General features: G+C 38.7%; 1 protein-coding gene across 2 annotated transcripts in view; it reads right to left on the minus strand.

The window, feature by feature from the left end:
• vps13b (vacuolar protein sorting 13 homolog B) overlaps window positions 1-22,721 on the minus strand; it is a 508,026-nt gene that overhangs the window by 290,181 nt on the left and 195,124 nt on the right. For both annotated transcript variants that reach the window (XM_002934409.5, XM_012965216.3), the window contains exons 20-21: window positions 17,353-17,462; window positions 14,757-14,901 (exon numbers count right to left, since the gene is read on the minus strand). In XM_002934409.5, the coding sequence (XP_002934455.3) occupies window positions 14,757-14,901; window positions 17,353-17,462 (255 nt within the window). The remainder of the gene's footprint in view (window positions 1-14,756; window positions 14,902-17,352; window positions 17,463-22,721) is intronic.

Here is a 22,721-nt window from a genome sequence, read left to right on the forward strand (position 1 = left end):
TTAAGAAATGTCACACCTTACTTGCTCATATAATGAACCAACACCAGTGTAGAACAGAAATCAAAACTTTAATTCATATCAAGGATATTAAACTAATTTGCTCATATACTTGATCAACCCAAGTGAAGGGATTAAAATAGATGCTTTATTTTAGGGGTTAAAAAAAGCCTGACGCATTTCGGACGATAAAGGTCAGGGTCTTTAATATAAAAATAAAGCCTTTATTTTCGTTCCTGCTCCAATGGGCGAGCTACATTTTTTATACAAGTGTGATGCAGTGATTCTCCTCCAGCTAGGGGCTCAGGACTTAAGCACCGGGAACACATTGCTTTATTAGTGAGTTATCTATTTAAATCTTTTCTGTGGTCCTAAGGTTACTGGTATCACTTGTTCATGTATGTGTCCGGGCATATGCAGCAGTCTCAGTAAGTAATGGGTGAATATTTTGCCTTCTATGCCTGTATAACAATATAATCGCTCAGACTGTGTCGAGCCGGTGTCGGTTCTCCCAGGTCATTTAAAAATCTGAGTTTGGACACATGTAACTCTTGCTATAAATCATTTCTACACTATCCTTTGAGCTGAGATTTTTTTTTTTTTTAAACTTGCTCATATATCCTAGTTTATATAACCACGAGTGTGTGTGCGTAGGCACTCTGGATCCTATGAGCGCTTGGTTTACCATGGACTTATTTACTGGTTTATATTGCACGGTAGCAGTGAGCAATTGGGAATGTGAACAATACACCAGCTGGCTGCTGTGTCACATGCTGAATATGCAAAATCCCATAAAGCCCATAGTGTAACACATTAACTGCTCTCAAGCAGGCTTGGGAGCTAATTATTAGTTCCTACTCAAAACAAAGTGGGTTTCTGAGCTGAATGGCATTCCCATGGAATGTTTGGTTAAAAGCAAATGAAATCATATTACACATGATCAAAGGCTTAACATAATCAACCTATTTTAACATGAAACAGCAATTACCACCATGCGAGCGGGAGCAAATACGCAATGCTAATGCTCTGGAGAGTAGTGTTTGATCCGTATTATTAAAACAGTGACTAAATATTGCTGACAATTTAGTAGGCAGGATACATTCCTGGGCTGCTTCAAAAATACCCTTTTTCTAGAGTAAAGAAAATATGGTATCCTGGATTTTTTTTCTCTTTGCTAATGAACAGTAATCCAGCAATGTCACAAATAATCTGACAGATCAGTCAGAAAAAATTTACATGGCTCAGTAGGCACATTTATCTGTGAACCTACAGGAAAATTGAAGGCCATGTACATTATTTTCCAGATACCAGATACATATTTATATCATTTTTAAACCCTTTTAAAACAATTTTATCTGTTCTCCAGCACTTTTGACCACCTGCAAATATGTAAAACTGAATAACCCTGGTTAGGTTAGTAGAACAGTACTGAAAGAAATATGACTGTAGAACACATCAGCGAAAAATATAAAATCCAAGTTCTAGTTAAAAAAAAACAAGCCAAAATAGTAGCTTAGTACAAAAAGCCTTGCTCTAAAAGAGTAAAACACGATTGAGAACCCCTGAATGTACCCCATCAGCTGACTGGAATCTTCAAAGTCACACTACCTCCCCAAAAATGCTTACAAGGGCTATACAGATATGGGACCTGTTATCCAGAATGCTCGGGACCTGGGGTTTTCCAGATAAGGGATCTTTCCGTAATTTAGATCTCCACAATTTAAGTCTGCTAAAAATAATTTAAATATTGATTAAACCCAGTAGGCTTGTTTTCCCTCCAATAGGGATTAATTATATCTTAGTTGGGATCAAGTACAGTTACTGTTTTATTATTACAGAGAAAAGGGAATCATTTAACCATTAAATAAACCCAATAGGGCTGTTCTGCCCCATTAAGGGCTAATTATATCTTAGTTGGGATCAAGTACAGGTACTGTTTTATTATTACAGAGAAAAGGGAATCATTTAACCATTAAATAAACCCAATAGGACTGTTCTGCCCCCAATAAGGGGTAATTATATCTTAGTTGGGATCAAGTACAAGGTTCTCTTTTATTATTACAGAGAAGAAGGAAATCATTTTGAAAAATTAGCATTATTTGCTTATAATGGAGTCTATGGGAGATGGCCTTTCCGTAATTCGGAACTTTCTGGATAATGAGTTTCCGGATAAGAGATCCCATACCTGTATTAGCATTTTGTCTTGGCCTTAACAGTAAGAATAATATGTAACAGGTGACTCCTGAAGTTAACAATAAGTAAATAAATAGGTCCCCACTAAGAGAAATGTAAAGTTTGAATACTTGATAACATTTTTAGGCTTAAACCCTTAAAAGAAAACTAAACCCCCAGAATGAAGACTTAACCAAAGGATAGTTTATATTATGTTAAGTGACCTATTAAAGAATCTCACCAAACAAATATATATATATATATATCAGTAAATATTGCCCTTTTACATCCTTTTCCTTGAGCCACCATTTAGTAATGGGCTGTGTGCTCCCTCAGAGATCAGCTGACAGGAAATAATGCAGCTCTGACTGTAACAGGAAGTAGTGTGGGAGCAAAAGGCAGAACTCTCTCCATTAATTGGCTGATGGGGCCTAGCATGTATGTGTGCCTTGGCTTGTTTGTGTGCACTGTGAATCCTATGATCCCAGGGGGTAAAATTCTTATGAGCTTGTTTATGCAATATATTTTAAAAGAGACCTACATTGTTTGGGGGTATAGGTTTCCTTTAAGAAAAAAAACTAACTTAGAGAGGTTGCTCTAAAGCTAACATATTACTATGTCACAAGGTACTAGAACTTTCAGTTAACAACAGTATAATGTGGGTGGAGCATGTGAGTTCTCCATTATTACTAGACCTACATGTTTATCAAAATGGAGTCACCTGAGGTTCTGAAGGCAGCATTATAAAAAATATTCAAAAAGATTTCCCAATGTAGAAGAAGGGGTGACAATCAGTTCAGGATATTTTGACTTTCATGGTTCTCCCAAGAAGAACCACAATTACCAAAACTTGTGTGTGTTATAGCCCTAAACACATTACAGGATAGAAAACAAATTTGGCTTAATCTCACTTGTTAATAAGTTGTTATATTATTTAACAGGGTTTTAAGATAAATATCCCTAGAAATAGCTTGTTTCAAACTGGTGCCAGCCTGCCTGAGTCACTTTTTCTAGTACCCAGATATGCTAAAGTTAGTCTTAGTGTGTCACTGTCTATACAGGTATGGAACTTGTTATCCACAATGCTTGGGACCTGGGGCTTTCTGGATAAGGGGTCTTCCCATAATTGAAATCTCCATACCTTAAGTCTACTAAAAAATAATTTAAACATTAAATAAACAGGATTCTTTTGCCTCCAATCAGGATTAATTGTATCTTAGCTGGGATCAAGTACGGTTTTCTTTTTACAAAGAGAAACTCTGAATAATTTGCTTAAAATGGAGACCTTCCCGTAATTGGGAGCTTCATGGATAACGGGTTTCTGGATAACCGATCCCATACCTGTACCATAACAAAAGAAGAGGTGATTTTCTCGTTTAATGACCTGCAGTACAGTCAAAAATATAGCAATAATTTACAAATAATAACAAAACAGAATATGTAACAAGTAGGGTCCGACCTCAAACTATTACTATATAGATCACAGGAGCCGATTGGCACACAAGGCATCTTGCGTTTTACAGTTGTATTTTTAATGTTAGGAGAAAATGAAGTCATATGAGAAAGTAAATTAAAGTGACATCACAGCAAGAAGACAAACACAGATTTACTCCTGTAAAATTGAGCTTCTATGTACAGACCCTTTGTATTGAGAAAAGATGATGTCATTTCTCTCCAGAAATGCCTAATGCCCATAGACTCCCATATCTATCTAGCAGCTTACTGTGTAGCCAAGGAGACAAGCACACAAACACAAGGTAATACATTCCTAGTGTAAAATATATATATACGCCTCTATTTTTTCTCATAGCAGCCACTGGTCCTGTAGGTATAGTTTGATGCAGGTGCGTTTCCTTGCTTCTGTTTTTATTAATATCAGCACAGCAATAAATTACGTGTTGCAGCTGGAAATTACAGAGCACGGCTAAAGCAGATCTCATCATTATGCATGAGTAATCTTTCCATATAAATGAAAAGAGAGTGCAAATGTAGAATGTATGCATATGGAAGATTTTCCTCTTGCTACAATTATACGGCTCTGCGTTCTGGACAACTTTCACAAACATTTCAGTCACCATTACCCATAATGTCCGGTAAGGTCAATAACATTATATCACTGCAAACAAGCAATATCATTTGATCGTAGTACAGGATACAGCCCCTGTATTTGGGCGGGCAGATCATTGCAAACTTATGTGGGTTCTTTTATACCCCCACTATGCTTATTAACTCTCACTACTACTGGTTTTAATTATGTTATATTTAATACATTTTTAGAACGTGGGCCAAAGATCACTTAGCAGGGCCCTTGCATGTTGTCTTGTATCCTTCACTTTCTAGTAATAATGTAGCAGAAAAAGAGCTTCTTTATTAATAATGGGGCAACATGAAAATTGCTGAACTTTGCACATGGCCCATTAGGAACACAGGGCCGACATCAAAACATTTTACCAAGAACACAAGGAAACTTGTGCAAGCTCGGGAGTGCAATGGGATAATAATGGGCTTATTTATCAGTTTTCGAGTTTGTGAATTTGAGTTTGTTTTTCTAAATTTAACATATTGAATGCTCGCTTATTTATTCATTTATTTATTATTAAAACATGAAAACTGGAATATCTTGAATTGAAATATGGCTTGACTTTGCCTAGGACAACTCCCATTGACTTCTACACAAACTCACAAGCTTTTTGATGGTGATGTTTTACATTCAAGTTTTTGGGGTTTTGCACTTAATAAATACCAAATATTCGAGTTTTCAAACCATACCACTTGAATTGTGAGCGTTTTAGCACTAAAAAACTTGAATTGTGGAAAAAAAACACTCAAACATTAATAAATCTCCCCCAAAGTGTTGAGGGAGACCTATTGCCTGTATAGAGCTCCTGTATAGAATTTCAAAATTTAAACTAAATTAGAAATACACTAAAAATAAATAACAAAATTAAATGTATTATCATTTTGATATACATTTATAAATAATTTATATAATTATATAAACACTCCTTACAGTTACATTTGTTAAATTCCTCCGTACATCATACCTACGTTAACCTTGTATGGGCTCTATGGGCTTTGTCAATCGTTATAAAATTAAATTTCTCTGTATGGTATGTGCCAAGCAAATCTATGATCATTTTTGCTTTCTGATGAAGAGTGAAGGGGATATATTAGTTGCTGATGCTACCAGTATATAACATACGGGTGCACGAAGACTGTCTGTCAAAAAAAGGTATTAAATATTCAATATAATCTATGGTGGTTATCCCTATATTCCTCTCCCCATTAAAGGTTAAAAGGTTTATCAAGCCTTGGTTGGAGAACATATGATTGATTGACACAATGATTATGTTTTGTCAGTAATGTTGCAGTTGTAAAAGTGAAATTCATGACATGCCTTTTCATCACAACAAGTGATAGATGCGGAGCATCCTTTCCAATGTACAACACTCAAATCAAGAAACTTTCCAAGAAAGTTGAGAAAAACATCTGGTTGAAAATACGGTTCAGAGAACAGGCTTACTTATTCATCAAAGCTATAGTAATGAACAGGATTCATCATGCTGCAATACCAATTAGACTGTTGTGGCCAGAAGAGTTAAGCTGGCCATACACGTGGCGATCCGACGATGTTTCGTACGACCATCGGTCGCACGAAACATCGTCAGATCCGCCACACACCATTCAGGGCTGAATCGGCAGGTAAGGAGGTAGAAACAATAGGATTTCTACCTCCTTCTGCCGATTCAGCTCTGAAGGGAGAATTTTGGTCAGGCGCCTTCTATGGCGCCCGATCAAAATTTTCTAACCTGGCCGATCGACGAGCCGACCGATTTCAGCAGCTTCCTGCGACATCGGTCGGCTCGCTGACATACCATACACGCACCGATTATCGTACGAAACGAGGTTTCGTACGATAATATCGGTGCGTGTATGGCCACCTTAAGTCTTGCACACTTTGTCAGTATCAGGAGAAATCCAAATCAGGGCAAAAGTCTCCTGGATATCACACAATGTCTAACACAGCAAATATCATGGTTCACTTGACTGAATAATTGGCATTTGCACCAGAAAAAGAGGATGAGTCAAAGCCACTGTTCGCCAGAAAATTATATTATTTTCTACCAATAACATTAGCCATCAGAGATTATATTCAATTACTGAAGAACAGTTCTTTATACAACATCCAAGCTTCAGCTTGTAAACATAATATGCGGCCTACCAATGGTATGTAATGTGTATAAAAAGTATTCTCAAATTGGAGATGTAAAGCAAAATAATCGCAATTGTTTAAAGGGGAACTCCAGTTTCAGAAGTAAGCCCCGAACACACTTTTTTGGGTTTGGCCGAACCCCCGAACCCACCCTGGTGGATTCTGCTAATTAGGAAGGGTTAAAAGTTGGCGCACGTAGTGCGTGGTGAAAATACCCCCCCCCCCCTGAAATTTAAACCTTTCTGAAAGCTAATTAGCATATGCTAATTTACTCTAATTAGGATTCGGTTTGGCAGGGACCGTGGATTCGGCCAAAACAGAATCCATCAAAAAAAGGCTAGATTAGCCCTGAATCGCAGTAATTTGTTCCTTCAAACAAGTATGAATAAATACCATTTCTATACGGTGAAATCCAGCTGCAAAACAGTTCTCTTTCTGAATTATTTGAAATCCTGGCAGGGGAGGAGGGACTAAAACATTGATGCTACAAATTGTAACAACTTCTCCACAGTTTACAGACAGCATGCAGGAACTACATAACCCACAATGCATTGCACTGTGATGTTCCTTTCCTTATTGACAGCATGTGTGCAGGGGATTGTGGGATTGGGAGGATGCAGGCTGGAGGAAAGCTGAGGACAGGCGACTACTGTTACATTTTATTTGAGTCACAAAGTAGTCAGCCAGATCAGCAAGGGAACAGGGGGTGGGGCTTAGGGAACAAACCATATTATTACATTAAAAATCATGAAAAGGCTGCATATTGTTTTAATTGATGTATAACGCAAAGTTGCATGAAATTATGTTTTCTTTTCAAAAAGCTTAAGTTGTGTTTGGGTGGAGTTCCCATTTAAGAAAATGTGTCTCTAACTGAATGATGTGATCAAGTGAGGGCCCTTAGAAGTAAGCTAGATCTGTAAAGACCCAGATATAAAGACTAGTAAGAAAGACTAGTATCTACACAGGAACTATAAATTTGAAGCTGAATAGTAATAATGTTATTGATTTAAAGTCATAAACGACACCCTGGGATTTATGATTATGACCCATCAGTATTAAACAAAGATGCTGGAATGAATTCTATTGACTCCCCCTTCTTTCCAAACTGTCATCACAATTGTAATTTATATCATTTCTGAAGGTGAGCTGTGCTTTCTTCTTCACATTCTTTAGATGGCGGAGCCCATTATAACACCACGCTGAAAGGCTTAGCACACTCGACTCTTTATCTCCATGCGTGGCTGCTTGACCTAAGTCAGATTTTCCTATTGACTTTGTTCATTTTAATGAGTGGTCAGGCACTGAACAGCAGGCATTAATAAAGGAAAATTATCCAGGTCACTGATCACTATGCTATGATGTGATAATGAGGAATATCTTAAATAGGCCAAATAGTTCTCAGCAAAGCAAACTTGGAAATCAAAAAGGAACTTTGAAAAATATTTAAGAGACAGTGCAGTATTACCCAGAGAGCTCTGAAACATCCTCATATTTTTTGCACAATATAAAAATAAAAATATTAATACAGAGAATTAGGTCATTTTTGTTGCAACTTTTTTTTCTAGATTTTTTTCCATTAGTGAATAAATTAAAGAATACAGGAAAAACAACAAATGGTTCATGGAAAATGGTTGAAGCGGATCACAAAAATATGATTCACTAAATAGAAGCACATTGGTTTTGATTACGTGGCCACTTATTTTAACATTATTGAAAGCATCCCCTCAGTGGTTGCCAATGAATCTCGGAGAAGAACATTTTTTTCTGTGCTGACATTTAGCCAAGATATGGGACTGGGTAAACAAAACTTAGATAAGGCTCAGATTTAAAAGATGGAAAGTCATGAATTGGAGTCATTAAGATCGTAAGCTCTTGTGTACAGGGCCATCAAATCCAACTGTTTCAGTCTACTAACATCGGTAATGTAGGTACATTGTAACATTGGTGGTGAAAAACTTGATTTTGCTTTAATGACAATAATTGATGAAGAAATTATTACTTGAAATATCTGCATTTGAATATACTGCAGGTATGGGACCTATTATCCAGCATGCCTGGGGTTTTCCACATAAGGGATCTTTCTGTAAAATGGATCTCCATGCCTTAACTCTACTGAAAAATCATTTAAACATGAGTTAAACCCACTAGGATTGTTTTGCCTCCAATATGGATTAATTATATCTTAGCAGTACAGATCCCATACCTGTGCATAAAAACCAGAACTGACCAAAATGATATTAAAAAAAAAAGAAAGGGAGGTCTATAACACTTGGTGCTACTTGTTGCTGCTACAAAATGCCAGAAAATACCCTGTCATAGACAACAATGACAACTGTCTCTGCTAAAACACTCATAGAGACAATTATCAGTAATTATCAGTATTGTCTATTTTCCTTATTGACCTTACTAACAAATAAGAGTTTATGGACAATATGGCCTCTTGCATCATACTATTATAAGCACATGAAGGTGTTTTAGTTGAACTAGCTTGTGATAATGTGTTATATATGCTTATGTATATGTGTCACTGGGGAAATTTTTAACGGTGGTTGTGACAGTTTTCATTTTTTATTAGCTCAGAGAAAAACTAGAGGTGAATCACTTGTCAATATGTTATTTGCTCCAGTTGTAGAAGGCAAATTTAAATCACAGAAGAGAATGAGAGGTTTGGGGTAGCCACAGAGCGGTACTTATTCCTATGGATGCTGCTCAGGCAATTGTTTAAACATTCCTAGTGTGCTATAAGATGATGCCAGGCCATTCTCTTTTAATGAGTAAGAGACCCTGACTGGGGTTATCAAAACCAAGCCCAGCTTTAACAGAGCTCAGAGATTTTCCTCACAGTATCTCATTTAATTCGTCACATTTATAGCTGTAAACAGATCCCAAGATGCACAAATTGGTGTGTGTTATTTTTGGTTACCATGTATTACACTAAATAAAGTACACCCAAATGCTTCATAAAAATCAGACTGTAATTCCATCTAAGAGTTCCGGTGACATTATTAAACCGCTGGCGTTTTTTTTGCTTTTGTGGTTTATGATATCACCAGAGCCCCCAACTGGAATTTATAGCCTTATTATAGGCAGTAGGGTATAAATTATTTTTCTGTGTGATACTAACAATGAGCGGACTGTGCTCTGCATGAGAAACACTGTAAAATTTCCAGATACGCAGGGTGCATATTCATTTCAGATGCATTCATTCCGAGGGACTCACACCTCGGCTTTGTGTAAGTGCAGAGAAGTGGCTTTTGCCCAATACTAAAAATAACTGTTAAATCATAACATTTCACTTGCAACCAGCAGTCCAAAGAAAACAATGGCAATTGTGAATCTTGGAGAAGAGGAAGAGAGAAGGGTGGGATTGGAGCTAGAATGTAATTCCACCAAGCTGTCATTAACAATGAACGTGTGCACAAATGGATGACTTTATTCATTGTTCAATTAGGGATCTGTGGCAAGTAAGCCTATAGGATTTCCTTTTGTTTTTTTTTTGTTTTTTTAAGGATTTGCTTCAATACCAACAAAAAAATGAAATAGGCTTATGTAGAAATATATATAAAGTGTATATACAGAATCATGTAGATGCCAGGCATTGGAGTTACATTTATACGGATAAAACACCTTTCAGGAAACTTAAAAAATTATTAGTACATCACATACAAAATTATATAGTTATATACCCGCCCTGATAATAACTAAAGCATGCTTATTCAATTATATGTGGCTCTTAGAGAGAGTAGCATTGCTAGGCTTTTAGACCAAAGGCCCCCTGCTCTGGGTGTAATGCATGTAGGTTTTGCTATGTGCTAAAGAGCATGGTGCTTCACACAGACGGCAATGCCAATGTGCAGTATACAGAGTCAGTAGCAGTTGAGCCAATTAGTACGGGGGTTCAAGGAAATACCATGCCTGCTCACTTGCCATTGTCTCTCCACTGTCACTCAGTCTGCACACCATCCCCCCGGCTCTTGCTCCTCTGTCTCTCACTGCCACCTCAGTACTAGGGGAGAACCTTGCCTCAGGTGGCAGAAAGTGGCCAGTTACCAGGGACAGCAAGAAGCAGCCTAGGGTAACTTTGCCAAATTTCCATTTTTAAAAATAATGCACTTTCCTGCCAAAATGTGCTGTGTGCCCTGACAAGTGGATGCTGTGCCTGTAAGTGCATACTTAATTCGGGGTGGAAGTTAGCAGATCGCTTTTGTCTGACAGGAAAAGCTGTATTTAGGCGGCACTTTGTGGGGTCTGTATGTTTTTAACATGGATATTTAAATAAAAATGTAATTTTTTTTTTCTTTTGAAGTTTTGTGGGATATGCTTTTGATATGGATGTTTGATTTGCCCTTTAATCTAGGGGCTGTATCCCATTAACTTTGGCCCCTTTTGACTGGCCATTCAGGATCCCCATTATTAATTAATTGTGAAAGATGTATTTGGGCTGAGGGCCACCCTAGGCAATGGATCTACATGCACCCCCAATGCAGCGGAGCGGTGTCATACATAGCACATATATAAAGTCACTACTGGTCACGCGTGATGTCACTTCCGCATGTCACTGCCGTGTATCCCTTCATCCCTACCAGCTCTGTCGCCAGATTTCTGCAGTAACCCTCCGGTGGCAGCTGGGGGGATTTTTTTTTCTACCAAAAAGTAAATGTATTATGGCACCCTAAAAGCTGCTCCCCCCTATAGTCTGTCGCTCCGGCACAGGCCCTCAGTGTCTATATATAAATACGCCCCTGCGGATATGATATTGAGAGTCACACAAATACCAGGAAACACACATCTCTTTACCTCTATAAACCTGGTCTGACCAATCTGTTATTTTGGCAGATGGGGGTGTCAAAATAACTGCAAAGAAACAAAGGCCACGGTACTTTAAATTGACATATCATTGTACTATGTGAAATGGAAACATGAAAAATAATTCCACTTTATTCCTCTGATGCTCAGGCCCAGATAAACTTTGTGTAAGTGGTAATCAACCACATAGCACCATAGTAGCACAAAGTAGTATTTCAGAATAGTGTTTCAGTGTAAACTTTAATAAGACATCTCATTGTGATTTGCTAGCGAATTGCTATGGTAAATGTGATGGTCCTCTATATCTGTGTTTGTAAATGTCTGAACAAAACATAAACTTGCTTGGGGGCACACGGAGTGTTCCAAGGCAGAACCATGATTATGAAAGGTCAGTTTCAGAACAAGAGTTTCTGGGAAGATCACTGAATTCTCAGGGTCTGTAGGCGGCTACTATTTAAATGCTTCTGGGAAGATCCCACCATGCTGGGCTACTTAAAGTCATTCAGAACCACTAATGTTAATTTGAAAAAAAAAAAAAAAGATATTTTGGTTTAAAAGAAAATACTAGAGTGGTGTCAAACTCAATCACATAAGGGGGCCGAAATCTAAAACACAGGCTAAGATGCCGGCCAAATTTTTTATTAAGAATCTGCACGGTCAGGCACAGTCACAGTGCAGTCAGGCGATTGGTGCTGCACGGTCAGGCACAGTCACCAGGGGCCACATAAAACAGCCTTGTGTTTGACACGTGTACTATTATGTCAGGTTGAACTGAATCTTTTTACTCATTAGGTATAATATTACATGGTTGGGTCTTATTCGTTCAATTTAATGATGTTGATAAATGCTACACGTGAATGACAAAAGCCCAGAACATGGGGCAGACAGGCATAAGAAGCGCACAAAATGCAGATAAAAAGTAAAAGGGTTTGGTTGGGATGAGAGGGTATTTGCAAAGCTTCCAACTCGCTTATTTTGATAGCATTACTCATATGTAATGAAATGGAAGTACAACTGAATTCCTGCCAGAGGTTACATCATTAGAGACATCCAGCAGAGAGGCCAAATAAAGTATCTGTCAGAAAAAGGCCTCTTATATGGCACATTGCACCCCAGGGAAAGGCAGAACCTGTAACTCTCACACTCGGCAGAACTGAAATTCCCAGCACCTTCTACTGCTTAAAGGGGTTGCTAACCTTAAAGTTTTAGTATGATGTAGAGATTAATATCCTAAGACAATTTGCAATTTGTATTCATTTTATTATTTGTGGTATTTCAGTTATTTTTGATTTTGCTCGGAAAGCCTTGCACGGCACGCCTGCCCAGTTAGGGAAAGTCTTGCACGGCACACCTGCCCAGTTAGGGAAAGCCTTGCATGGCACGCCTGCACACCTGCCCAGTTAGGGAAAGCCTTGCACGGCACGCCTGCCCAGTTAGGGAAAGCCTTGCACGGCACACCTGCCCAGTTAGGGAAAGCCTTGCACGGCACACCTGCCCGGTTAGGGAAAGTCTTGCACAGCACACCTGCACAGTTAGGGAAAGCCTTGCACGGCACACCTGCCCAGTTAGGGAAAGCCTTGCACGGCACACCTGCCCAGTTAGGGAAAGCCTTGCACGGCACGCCTGCCCAGTTAGGGAAAGCCTTGCACGGCACGCCTGCCCGGTTAGGGAAAGTCTTGCACAGCACACCTGCACAGTTAGGGAAAGCCTTGCACGGCACGCCTGCCCAGTTAGGGAAAGCCTTGCACGGCACGCCTGCCCAGTTAGGGAAAGCCTTGCACGGCACGCCTGCCCAGTTAGGGAAAGCCTTGCACGGCACGCCTGCCCAGTTAGGGAAAGCCTTGCACGGCACGCCTGCCCAGTTAGGGAAAGCCTTACACGGCACGCCTGCCCAGTTAGGGAAAGCCTTGCACGGCACGCCTGCCCAGTTAGGGAAAGCCTTGCACGGCACGCCTGCCCAGTTAGGGAAAGCCTTGTACGGCACGCCTGCCCAGTTAGGGAGAGCCTTGCATGGGAGAGCCGTGCATGGCACACCTTTCCCAGAGCCTAATACCTATACAGTAACCTTAAACGCATTGGGAAAGTGGAACCCTATTTCTAAGCAGAGAAAGTAATCGACAAGCAGGACACTACTAATTAGGCTAAAAATCTGACAAAAAAGGCAATAAAACCATGCAGAATGAAAAAGGAGCTATTCCTCAGTGAGACACAGCTGAAAACATTTCTGCCAAACTCTTCATCAGCACTTGGGGATAAATTAGTACAATATACAATGGTGAAAATGTCCTTATTTGTTCAGCATTTCAGCATTCAAATAATGCCATATTTGCTAACATTTCAAAATAATTTCCATATTTCGCTTTGGTTCAAATATTCAATGCAAGAATTACAAGGAAAAGGAGACAGATGTGCCGCACCTACTATATACAGGTATGGGATCTGTTATGCAGAATGCTAAAGACCTCGGGTTTTCCGAATCAGGGATCTTTCTGTAATTTGGATCTCCATACCTTAAATCTACTTAAAAAAATTATTTAAAATCTTTTTTTCGCTTTCAATAATTCTATCTTAGTTGAGATCACTTACAAGATACTGTTTTATTATTATAGAGAAAAAGGTAAAAAATGTGAATTGTTTGATTACAATGCAGTCTATGGGAGATGGCCCTCCTGTAATTCAAAACTTTCTGCATAAAGGGTTTCCCGATACCAAACCTATTCCTGTATATGACATACTTAACTAGCATGTTTAAAGCAATAAAATGTGTTAAAAACTAATATGTAAAGCCAGTGGCATAGCTAGAATGCATTAGCCCCGGTGCAAAAGCATGTTAAGGAATAAGACATTTTCATACACATATATTGAAGCTGCTCATCAGTCAGTGCCCCCTATACTTCCAGGGCCCCAACAGTCACAGGGGCTGCTTTCTCACAGCCCTGTGTACAGCAGTTAGACACTGACATGGGACTTCAGTTTTAAACCCCAGGGACATTTCCAGGGACAAAGCCAAGGACCCTTGGCAACCATGTAATATTCAAACTGTAGACTATTCTTATGTAAAGCAATGTAATATGTATATGTTTATTGATAATAGATCTATTACTGCCGAAAATCCTCTATATATTTTAATTTCCCTGCCAAGCTGAAGCCTCCCTAAACTCTCTGCATTCCAAATGGAAATGTGACACAACAATGACTAAACTAGATTTCTTTCATTGGGGAACATTCTGAGATATCCAGGCAAGCTCTTAGCATAACCTTGGCATTGACGGAAAATTAAGTTCTTGCTTTATTAAATGTTGGCCCTGGCTGAGCACACAATGTAAAACAGAGGATAATAATCTATGTACTACTTTACAACAAAATGAGTACAAAAAAAAAAGTTTGGATAATAAACAGAACCTGAGCAGTAGAAATAATAAAAACGGACGGCTTTTAATTATGAGTACATTAAATCGCTAACAGAGGGACTATTTGTGGAAAGCCCAGAGGTACAAAGCCCTGTTTGTACAGCTGATCCACTGAAAGCCTCTGACATGGGTTTCTTTGGTTAAAGGAGTGCGCATACCTGTTACAGTTTTTGTTTTGACAGGACTGCTGGCATAATCAGAGGGCTGATTGGACGGCTGCTTTGCTAAAGGCGCGCTGCCAATTGACACCTCATCCTCTTTCTTCCTTGACAGTGGCACAGCAAGAGGAGCAGATCCCAGGGGCTGTGGAAGAAACAAAGAGTAAGAAAATAAGCAGAAATAGGCAGGTGAGTGATTTGAGTGGCAGCAGGAAAACACTGTTCCGAATCCCCACGTTTTATTTCCACGCAGGTGGCATATGACTTATATTTAATGGCTCCCTTAGATCATTGCACAAGCATGAATGAGGGAGGTAGGAGCTCAGTGTTACCATGGAATAAGGGGTAAAGGGTGGGGACTTAAACAATAAGGGAATTCAGACACTTTTTACATAAATAAGCCCATTTTAAAACATAAAAAGCAAATGAAAAGGATGTTCAACTAGACAGACTAGACTGGTTCCTTCCTGTGAAATGACAGGTTTAAATGAGCAGGGCTAGAGATAGCAAAGAGGGGCCCTGTCTCCAGAAGTTTAGGGTCCCTTCTAAGGACAGGAAATACATACTAGAACAGTGATCCCCAACCAGTGGCTCAGGGGCAACACGTTGCTCACCAACCGCTTGGATGTTGCTCTCAGTGCCCCCAAAGCACGTAGTTATTTTTAAATTCCTGGCTTGGTGACAAGTTTTGGTGGAATAAAAACAAGATTTACTACCAAACAGAGCCTCCTGTAAGCTGAGATTATACATAGGGGCTTCTAAGTAGCCTATCACAGCCCTTATTTGGCACCCCCATAATTGGGGATCCCTGATCTAGAATGTCCAATGTGTGACTCTCAACACGCTGATGGACTTCAAAACCCAGAAACAGCTACAGGGCTGCTGTACAGTATTTATACTAAACATAATTAGCACATATTACTTTATTTAATTTGTTCTATGTATATATCTGTATTTTTGTTCTATGTATATATCTGTTTTTTACCCTGTAATGGTTGGGGTGATAGCAATCAACAATTACAAAACACTGAAACCCACCGTGCCTATGGCATATTTGAAGTTCTTACACCTATTACCAAAACAATTCTAATACAAAATCCCAGTATGGGATTATTATTGCTTCAGTTGCTGCAACAAACGTAACCATAACCAGACTAAAGACCGCCCAATATATGAGTTTTCTGAAAAATGGACAGTTTAAGCCACTTTAAAACGTGTGCATAATCTGTATTCACATAACAATCTGTCTTCTGTAAATATGTAAGAAGGAATGAGGTCTATGTATGTTACTGTCAGCAAAGCAAAAACAATGGGGAAAACGTTATCCATAGTTGACATGAGGTGCTACTTGACCAGTCTCTATCTTGACCTTCTATGCTTATTTTCCAAGTAATATACATTAAGGTTCACATTAATATACATTAATGTAATATAGATCATTATTGCCCAATTATCAGAACCAGATGTACTGAACAATGATTACTTAATGCAGATGAAGCAACTGGCTGAGTTATCACAGCCACAATGTATATGGAATGAAATATGTTGAGCAGAGAATCTGGTTGAATCATTATGTATCTTCTCAACTAATGCTTCAAAAATTCCTTCAAAGCCTGGCCTTCATTAATAGGGGCTGAGTTAGTTTTGGCTTTCTCACTGAACTGAGAAACTTTATTGAAGTGCAAAATGGTTTGGTGGGATCTGTCCTTTTATTTATGTGTGTGCCATTTATAGTTTTTCAGCTCTGTATGCCCCTTACACAGAATACATAGGGGTTCAATGGCCATGGTTCCTCGACTAAATAAATAGCTGTTACAATATAATAAGTTGTTAAGTGAATGAAGCATATTAATAGTGCAAGTACTTTCATTTTGTGAATCAGTTTATTATCTTGCTATCAGGTTTTATTGTATTGTGATTCATATTGTACCTCATATTCCGTACCTCAGTACTGATTGCATATATCTTACAGTGGGTGGCTCCCTTAATAAATCTTTATGTACATACACACCACTTTTTTGTAATGAAATATTTTGAGTCGTTTTAAGTTCTAAATAAATATTTATTTTTAATATATTTGAAAAACATGACCTCTCTATTGAGTACTGTAAGCAGAGGGGCACACCAGTGACATTAAGGGGTGGGGTTAGGGCAGGGGCGGGGCAGAACTATGAGATGACAATCTGCGATTGTCCGTTTGCCAGGTCAGTTAGGGGTAGTCCTGTCCGGATTTCCAGTCACTTCAAAAACTGGGCTGTTCTGGTAAAAAATGGACAAGTGGCAACACTAACTTGTATATAACCAATGTGAGCGATAAATGCCATTGCCGACAACTAAATGCATTACTGGTGCAGAAAGGAATAGTAGTTTTAATACATACATATCTGCCTGTGTATGGGCACCCCCAATAGGCTTACCCGACAGATATCTGACCTAAAATTGGCTAGATCTCAATTGTGGTGGTGATTTCTTTTCACTAGTCTCTTTTCTAAGTATCTGTTTTTTGATTCTGCAAACTCCCTGTATATTACACTGTCTCTATATCAGTGGAAGGTACTCCTTCTAGTTTGGTATGTAACAAAAGAACAATACAAACCTGCTGGGCTTGCCTGCTGCTCCGTTTCTGTGGATGGTAAGTGAGCCATGTATACAGGACAGGGTCCACATTGACTGCTAAGCCTTGAATACTTGCCAGCAGAGCTGCACCTACAAAAAGAAAAAGAACTTACAGTATTAGATTCATCAGGATAACAGAATAGCCTTTATATAGCACCAACATGTTACCCAGTACTTTACTGAGATAGTTCATAAGTTCATAATTCACAAGAGTCCCTGCCCTAAGTGGACCTTTTTAAACCAGAACTTAAGCAATATAAGAGAGCAATTCTAAGTAATGTGCTGCCCCAGGAAAGAACATTTCCTCCCCCCATTAACTGCAAGGGTATATCAAACATGTAGCACAACCAACAGAGAAACTTTATGAAAGAATTACAAGTAACTGCTGCCCAGCTACACTCCCTGATATCTGGATGTGTAGCTTAGGAGCAGATGGACAGCCTGCAGGTTGCCTGCTCCAGATGAAATCATTTGATTCTCTGTAGTTTAGAAACCATTTCTCATACAGCGACATAATAGTTCCTTATAGACAAAGCCTTGAAACCACACGCAGGTTCCTTCTACATGCAGAGCCCCAAGGAGTAAATATTTAGGCATAGCTAAACTGTTTATTGTTTAAGCAGGAGACCGTTGTTTTGCCATTGTTCTTCCTTCTCACTGTCACTAGTTTTATTATATCCGATAATTAGTAACAAAACACTGAGGCATGGGGCCTGCAAACTGCTCCCACTGAAAGATGTGAGGCTAGAAAGGCAACTAACTCTGCAAAATTCAATATAATTATTAAAGATAATATTTACTCTAATCAAAAGGGGTCAGTTGCCACTTTAGTGCCCCAGGACATACACCTGGACAAGGCCTAACAAACCAAGCTATGGAAATATATGTCTGTTTGTATGTATGGGAATGAGGCTGCAGGAAGATGCATAGTTCGAGGAGCAGCATTATTCTGTAAAGTAAACAGAGGGCTCCAGAACTGAGAATACCAACATTTTGTGGCAAAGTATAAAATGCTTGCATACAGCCTACTGACTCTCTACATCTGGAAAGCTCAGATTTCTCCCAGGGGAAGTTGGCAAGCCTATCTCTCACTTAACATTTCAATTCACTGTCACTCTTGATGCAACTTATGTGAGTATTTGTTTAGCATCTGTAATTTAAGCCAATACATGACTACAGATAAGTTGACAGAGGGATCATTTTTACTGTGATGAGTTTTGGTTGTTTTGGCACTACACCTTAGTGATGTGCAGGTCAAGAAAACTCAACCAACACCCGACCCTGACCCAGAAAACCATAACCCACATCCAACCCCAATCCACAAAATGTTGGCATTTTAGGATCCACACCCAACCCATAGCAATGTCTTGCTGCTCTGTACACACCTTTTGTTCCAAGACAGGGAAGACAGGGAAGTATACTTCCTCAGTCTCACCTGCACCAAACCCCAACTGGCAATGGTTTGCCAAATTTCCCTAACCCTCCTGGCCTATGGGTAAACCCACAAGTCAACCCACTCATCACTACTCTGATTCCCTATGTTATTGAAAACCATATTTGTTCAATCAAATAAGTATCAGTCTCTGTTTAAAAGCATTCTGAAGAAACATGCTATACTTTTCCTAAAGCAATATGAGACAAGAATGTGCAGTAAGACCCAATTTTCAGTTTTCCCAGGCATATTCAATATTCACACACTTTCCAGGAGAATCGTGCGTGTGAAATTTCCACACGATGTTCAACAGGTGACCATATGAGACCACAAGGGCAAGAAAAGCCATCACTATAAATATAAGATACTCAAGGCATTTACTAATCATTGCCAATGCAAATATTTTCATTTGATAAATCTTGATTAAGCTCTGGACTTTATCTGGGATTGGCTTCCTAAGAAATATTAATCTTCAGTAAATTCATGCAAGCTGGAGCGAATGCATTGGGATTTAGCCGATAATGATTTCCATATCAGGAAGATGACGATACCCGTTCTTCAAAAATTCATTCCATGTCAGAATTACAAAACATGCAGCATTTGTATGCACAATTAAACCCTAAGGCTTCTATAGATGTTGGTTATATATACATATATATAATATACACAAATACATATAGGCAATGTTACAGCAAAAGCAGGGAAGAATCTGCCTGGTTCTGGTAAGTACATAAATCTTTTTTTTTTTATTATTATTATTTTTACCTCCTGAACCACCTTTAAGTTTAGGACCTGTCAGAGGAGCCTTTAGTGATGAGGAGGCCCATTGCTAACCAGATGGTGAGGGGCCCCACCATATATAAAGTGTTGTACACACAATGCCCAAATCCCTTGCCTTAGGCCATTTTCCCCACATTGCTACTGGGGCTGTATTGTATACACACTCGAGATCGGTATACACACACCCCTTGTTCCTACCTGCTAAACTACAGGGACTTCATAACGTCCAGGGCCTAAGGTAGTAACTGTTAAATACAGGTATGGGATATGTTATCCAGAATGCTCGGGCGGGACCTGGGGTTTTCCATATAAGGGTATCATTTTGTAATTTGGATCTTCATACCATAAGTCAACAATAAAAATCATTTAAACATTAAATAAACCAACTAAGATTGTTTTGCCCCCAATAAGGATTAATTATACCTTAGTTGGGATCAAGTACAAAGTACTCTTTTATTATTACAGAGAAAAAGGAAATATGTTTTAAAATTCTGAATTATTTACTTATAATTGAGTCTATGGGAGATGAATTTCCTGTAATTTGGAGCTTTCTCGATAATGGGTTTCCGGTTAATAGATCCCATACCTGTACTGTAAAAAAAAAAAAAGAAGCACTCACACATGCAATAGTGAAAGCACCTCCTGAACTTATTAATAGCTGATCTATATGAAGTTTTGAATAAAGTATGGAAATATCATATTTTAGATCTATTCTCAAAGCTGTTCAGTTCTTCGGCAAAGAAGTACACACAGAGCATGCAAATTATCACCAGTTGAGATTCTGGGGAAAGTTTCAAGGAACTTGCCAATTCTAATTGAAACCACCAATGTTTAAGTAAGTTCTGTCAAACTTTTTCCAAGTGGTGGGCCAGATATGCTTTAGATAACATGTTTGTTGGCCAGAGTTTACTAAACTGATAACATCATACGTGGAAAACTTTGGAGCTTATGAACTAACTGGGCGCCATAAATATGATTCTGAGGTCCACTTCTAGCCCATGAGCCTTGAGATGGACAAGCCTGTTTTAGGTTCATTCCGCTTTGTGGCTTTGTGATGTTGGAAGCTTCAGTGAGGGATGTAGCTGAATTTTGTATTTCACCGGTGCCATGAAGTTGCTGCTCTTGAAGTTTAGAATGTGACCACATTATCTATGATGAAAGATTCAAAAAGTAGGCAGGTGTTTCATGGGACAAGTGGCTTGTGAGACCTAACAAAGTAATGGCATGTCTTTGTAGTTAGCTCTCGCTAGGGTACACAAGTACATCTCTCATCAGGAGATCAGGCACCACTAGAGAAATGCCACAGAGGGTGGGAGGGAGGAGCCCCCTAAAGGGGTTGTTCACCTTTTTTAAGTTAACTTTAAATATGTTATAGAATGGGAAACTCTTAGCAACTTTTTAATTGGTTTTCATTTTTTTTTTATAGTCTTCTTCTGCCTCTTTCCGCTCTCAAAAGGTCACTGTCCCCGGCAGCCAAAAAGCTAGCGGTCTGCAAGGCTACAATTTTATTGTTATTGCAACTTTGTATTGCTTATTTTTCTATTCAGTCCCCCTAAAATATATATTCCAGCCTCTTACTGCCTAGTTATTAGGGTAAATTGGATCCTAGCAACCAGAAATCAGCTTAAATTCCAAACTGGAGAGCTGCTGAACATTTAAAATAAAATCTGAAGACCAATTCCAACCTGTCTCAGAATATCATTCTCAACATCATACTTAACATCACAGTAAAAGATGAACTACCCCTTTAAATAACTTTATAACTGGGTGGCCTATGATCACAAGCATGTTCATAATGTCTGGTCCCTACAGCAGCTTTATTTCAGAGCACTCATGAGCTGTATAATGCAGCCCACATATCGCATGCTTCTAAATGGATTATAGTAAAATCCATAGGAGAGAGAGCTTAACAGTTAGCAAAAAAATGAATAAACAAATACATTCTGGGATACCACAAACATTATATTAATATTATGGATAATGTTTGTTTCCCTATTTATTGTATCTGCTAAGCCTTTCATCAGTAAGCAGCTTCCTCAGGATATATGGAAAGTCTAGACTACGTAGGCAATTTATTTACATGCAGGACAGGAAGTGTACATGATAACCACTTTATTTGCATTATGCCAAAACAAAAACAACACAACATATTATCTAGAACTACAACAACATATAACATACAAAGAAAAAATGCACTAGAGAATCTAAAAAAAAAACCCAGTTGAACCCTTCTAGCAGGCGTTAGAGAAGTTTAAAATGTCTCATTTTTCTAACTGGTCACACATCAAGTTGCACTTTGTGTTGGCATGGTACACAGCTCATGATAAGCATCTGGGCCGTTCTATCACTTTAGATTCTTGGCTACAAGACTGATCGCTCCTAAACTTGCCAATGCTGTCACAGAACTAAAAGTTTTCCATAGCATGAAGTCCTCGTAGATCGCCATGTAAAGCATATCAAAACCGCTCTCTTTGACGTTGTTCCGCAGGTGCCAGCACATTAGCACAAAGGCTATTAGATGAACACAGTGAAACAGATTCAAATCAAAAATTTGGCATCAGTTGGATTATTTTGGCCATGCTGGTACAAAATGAACAGACTACTGGGTTATAAATATCTAGGTGCAAATATAGCTACAGAATTATGGTTATTTGTGTGCTCTAGCATCCTGTTGCAAATTATACTAACGGTTAATGAGGCACAAGGAAAATTATTTGTTATCTAGTGTTTGGCTTCCCTGTTTTTGCCAGCATACAACTTTTTTACTGCTTAAAACAACAACCTTGACTACTCGGTTCGTGTTTCTCTTTAAAAAAAAAAAAAAAAATCTAGTGTTCAAGGAAAATTATTATTATTCAGACTTGATTTTTGATACATAAGTCCCATAACGAGCACTTATCGCCAATTACATTAAGCCTTAGTATAGAGCACCAGCTCTATAATAAGTAGTAGTAATAGTAGTAATAATAATAATGAATACTATCTCAGTGAAACCTTTATACCCCTCTGCAAATTTAGCCTCAGTTTTATAAGGAGTCTTTTATAAAAGGGGAACAAAAGGCTGGACTAAAGGTAACATACACCAATATTTTTTTTCTGATTCCTTAATTTACAAATTCCAGCAAAGAAAAAACATA

The sequence above is a fragment of the Xenopus tropicalis genome, chromosome 6 (assembly GCF_000004195.4).
Source record: "Xenopus tropicalis strain Nigerian chromosome 6, UCB_Xtro_10.0, whole genome shotgun sequence".
NCBI classification, from domain to species: domain Eukaryota; kingdom Metazoa; phylum Chordata; class Amphibia; order Anura; family Pipidae; genus Xenopus; species Xenopus tropicalis.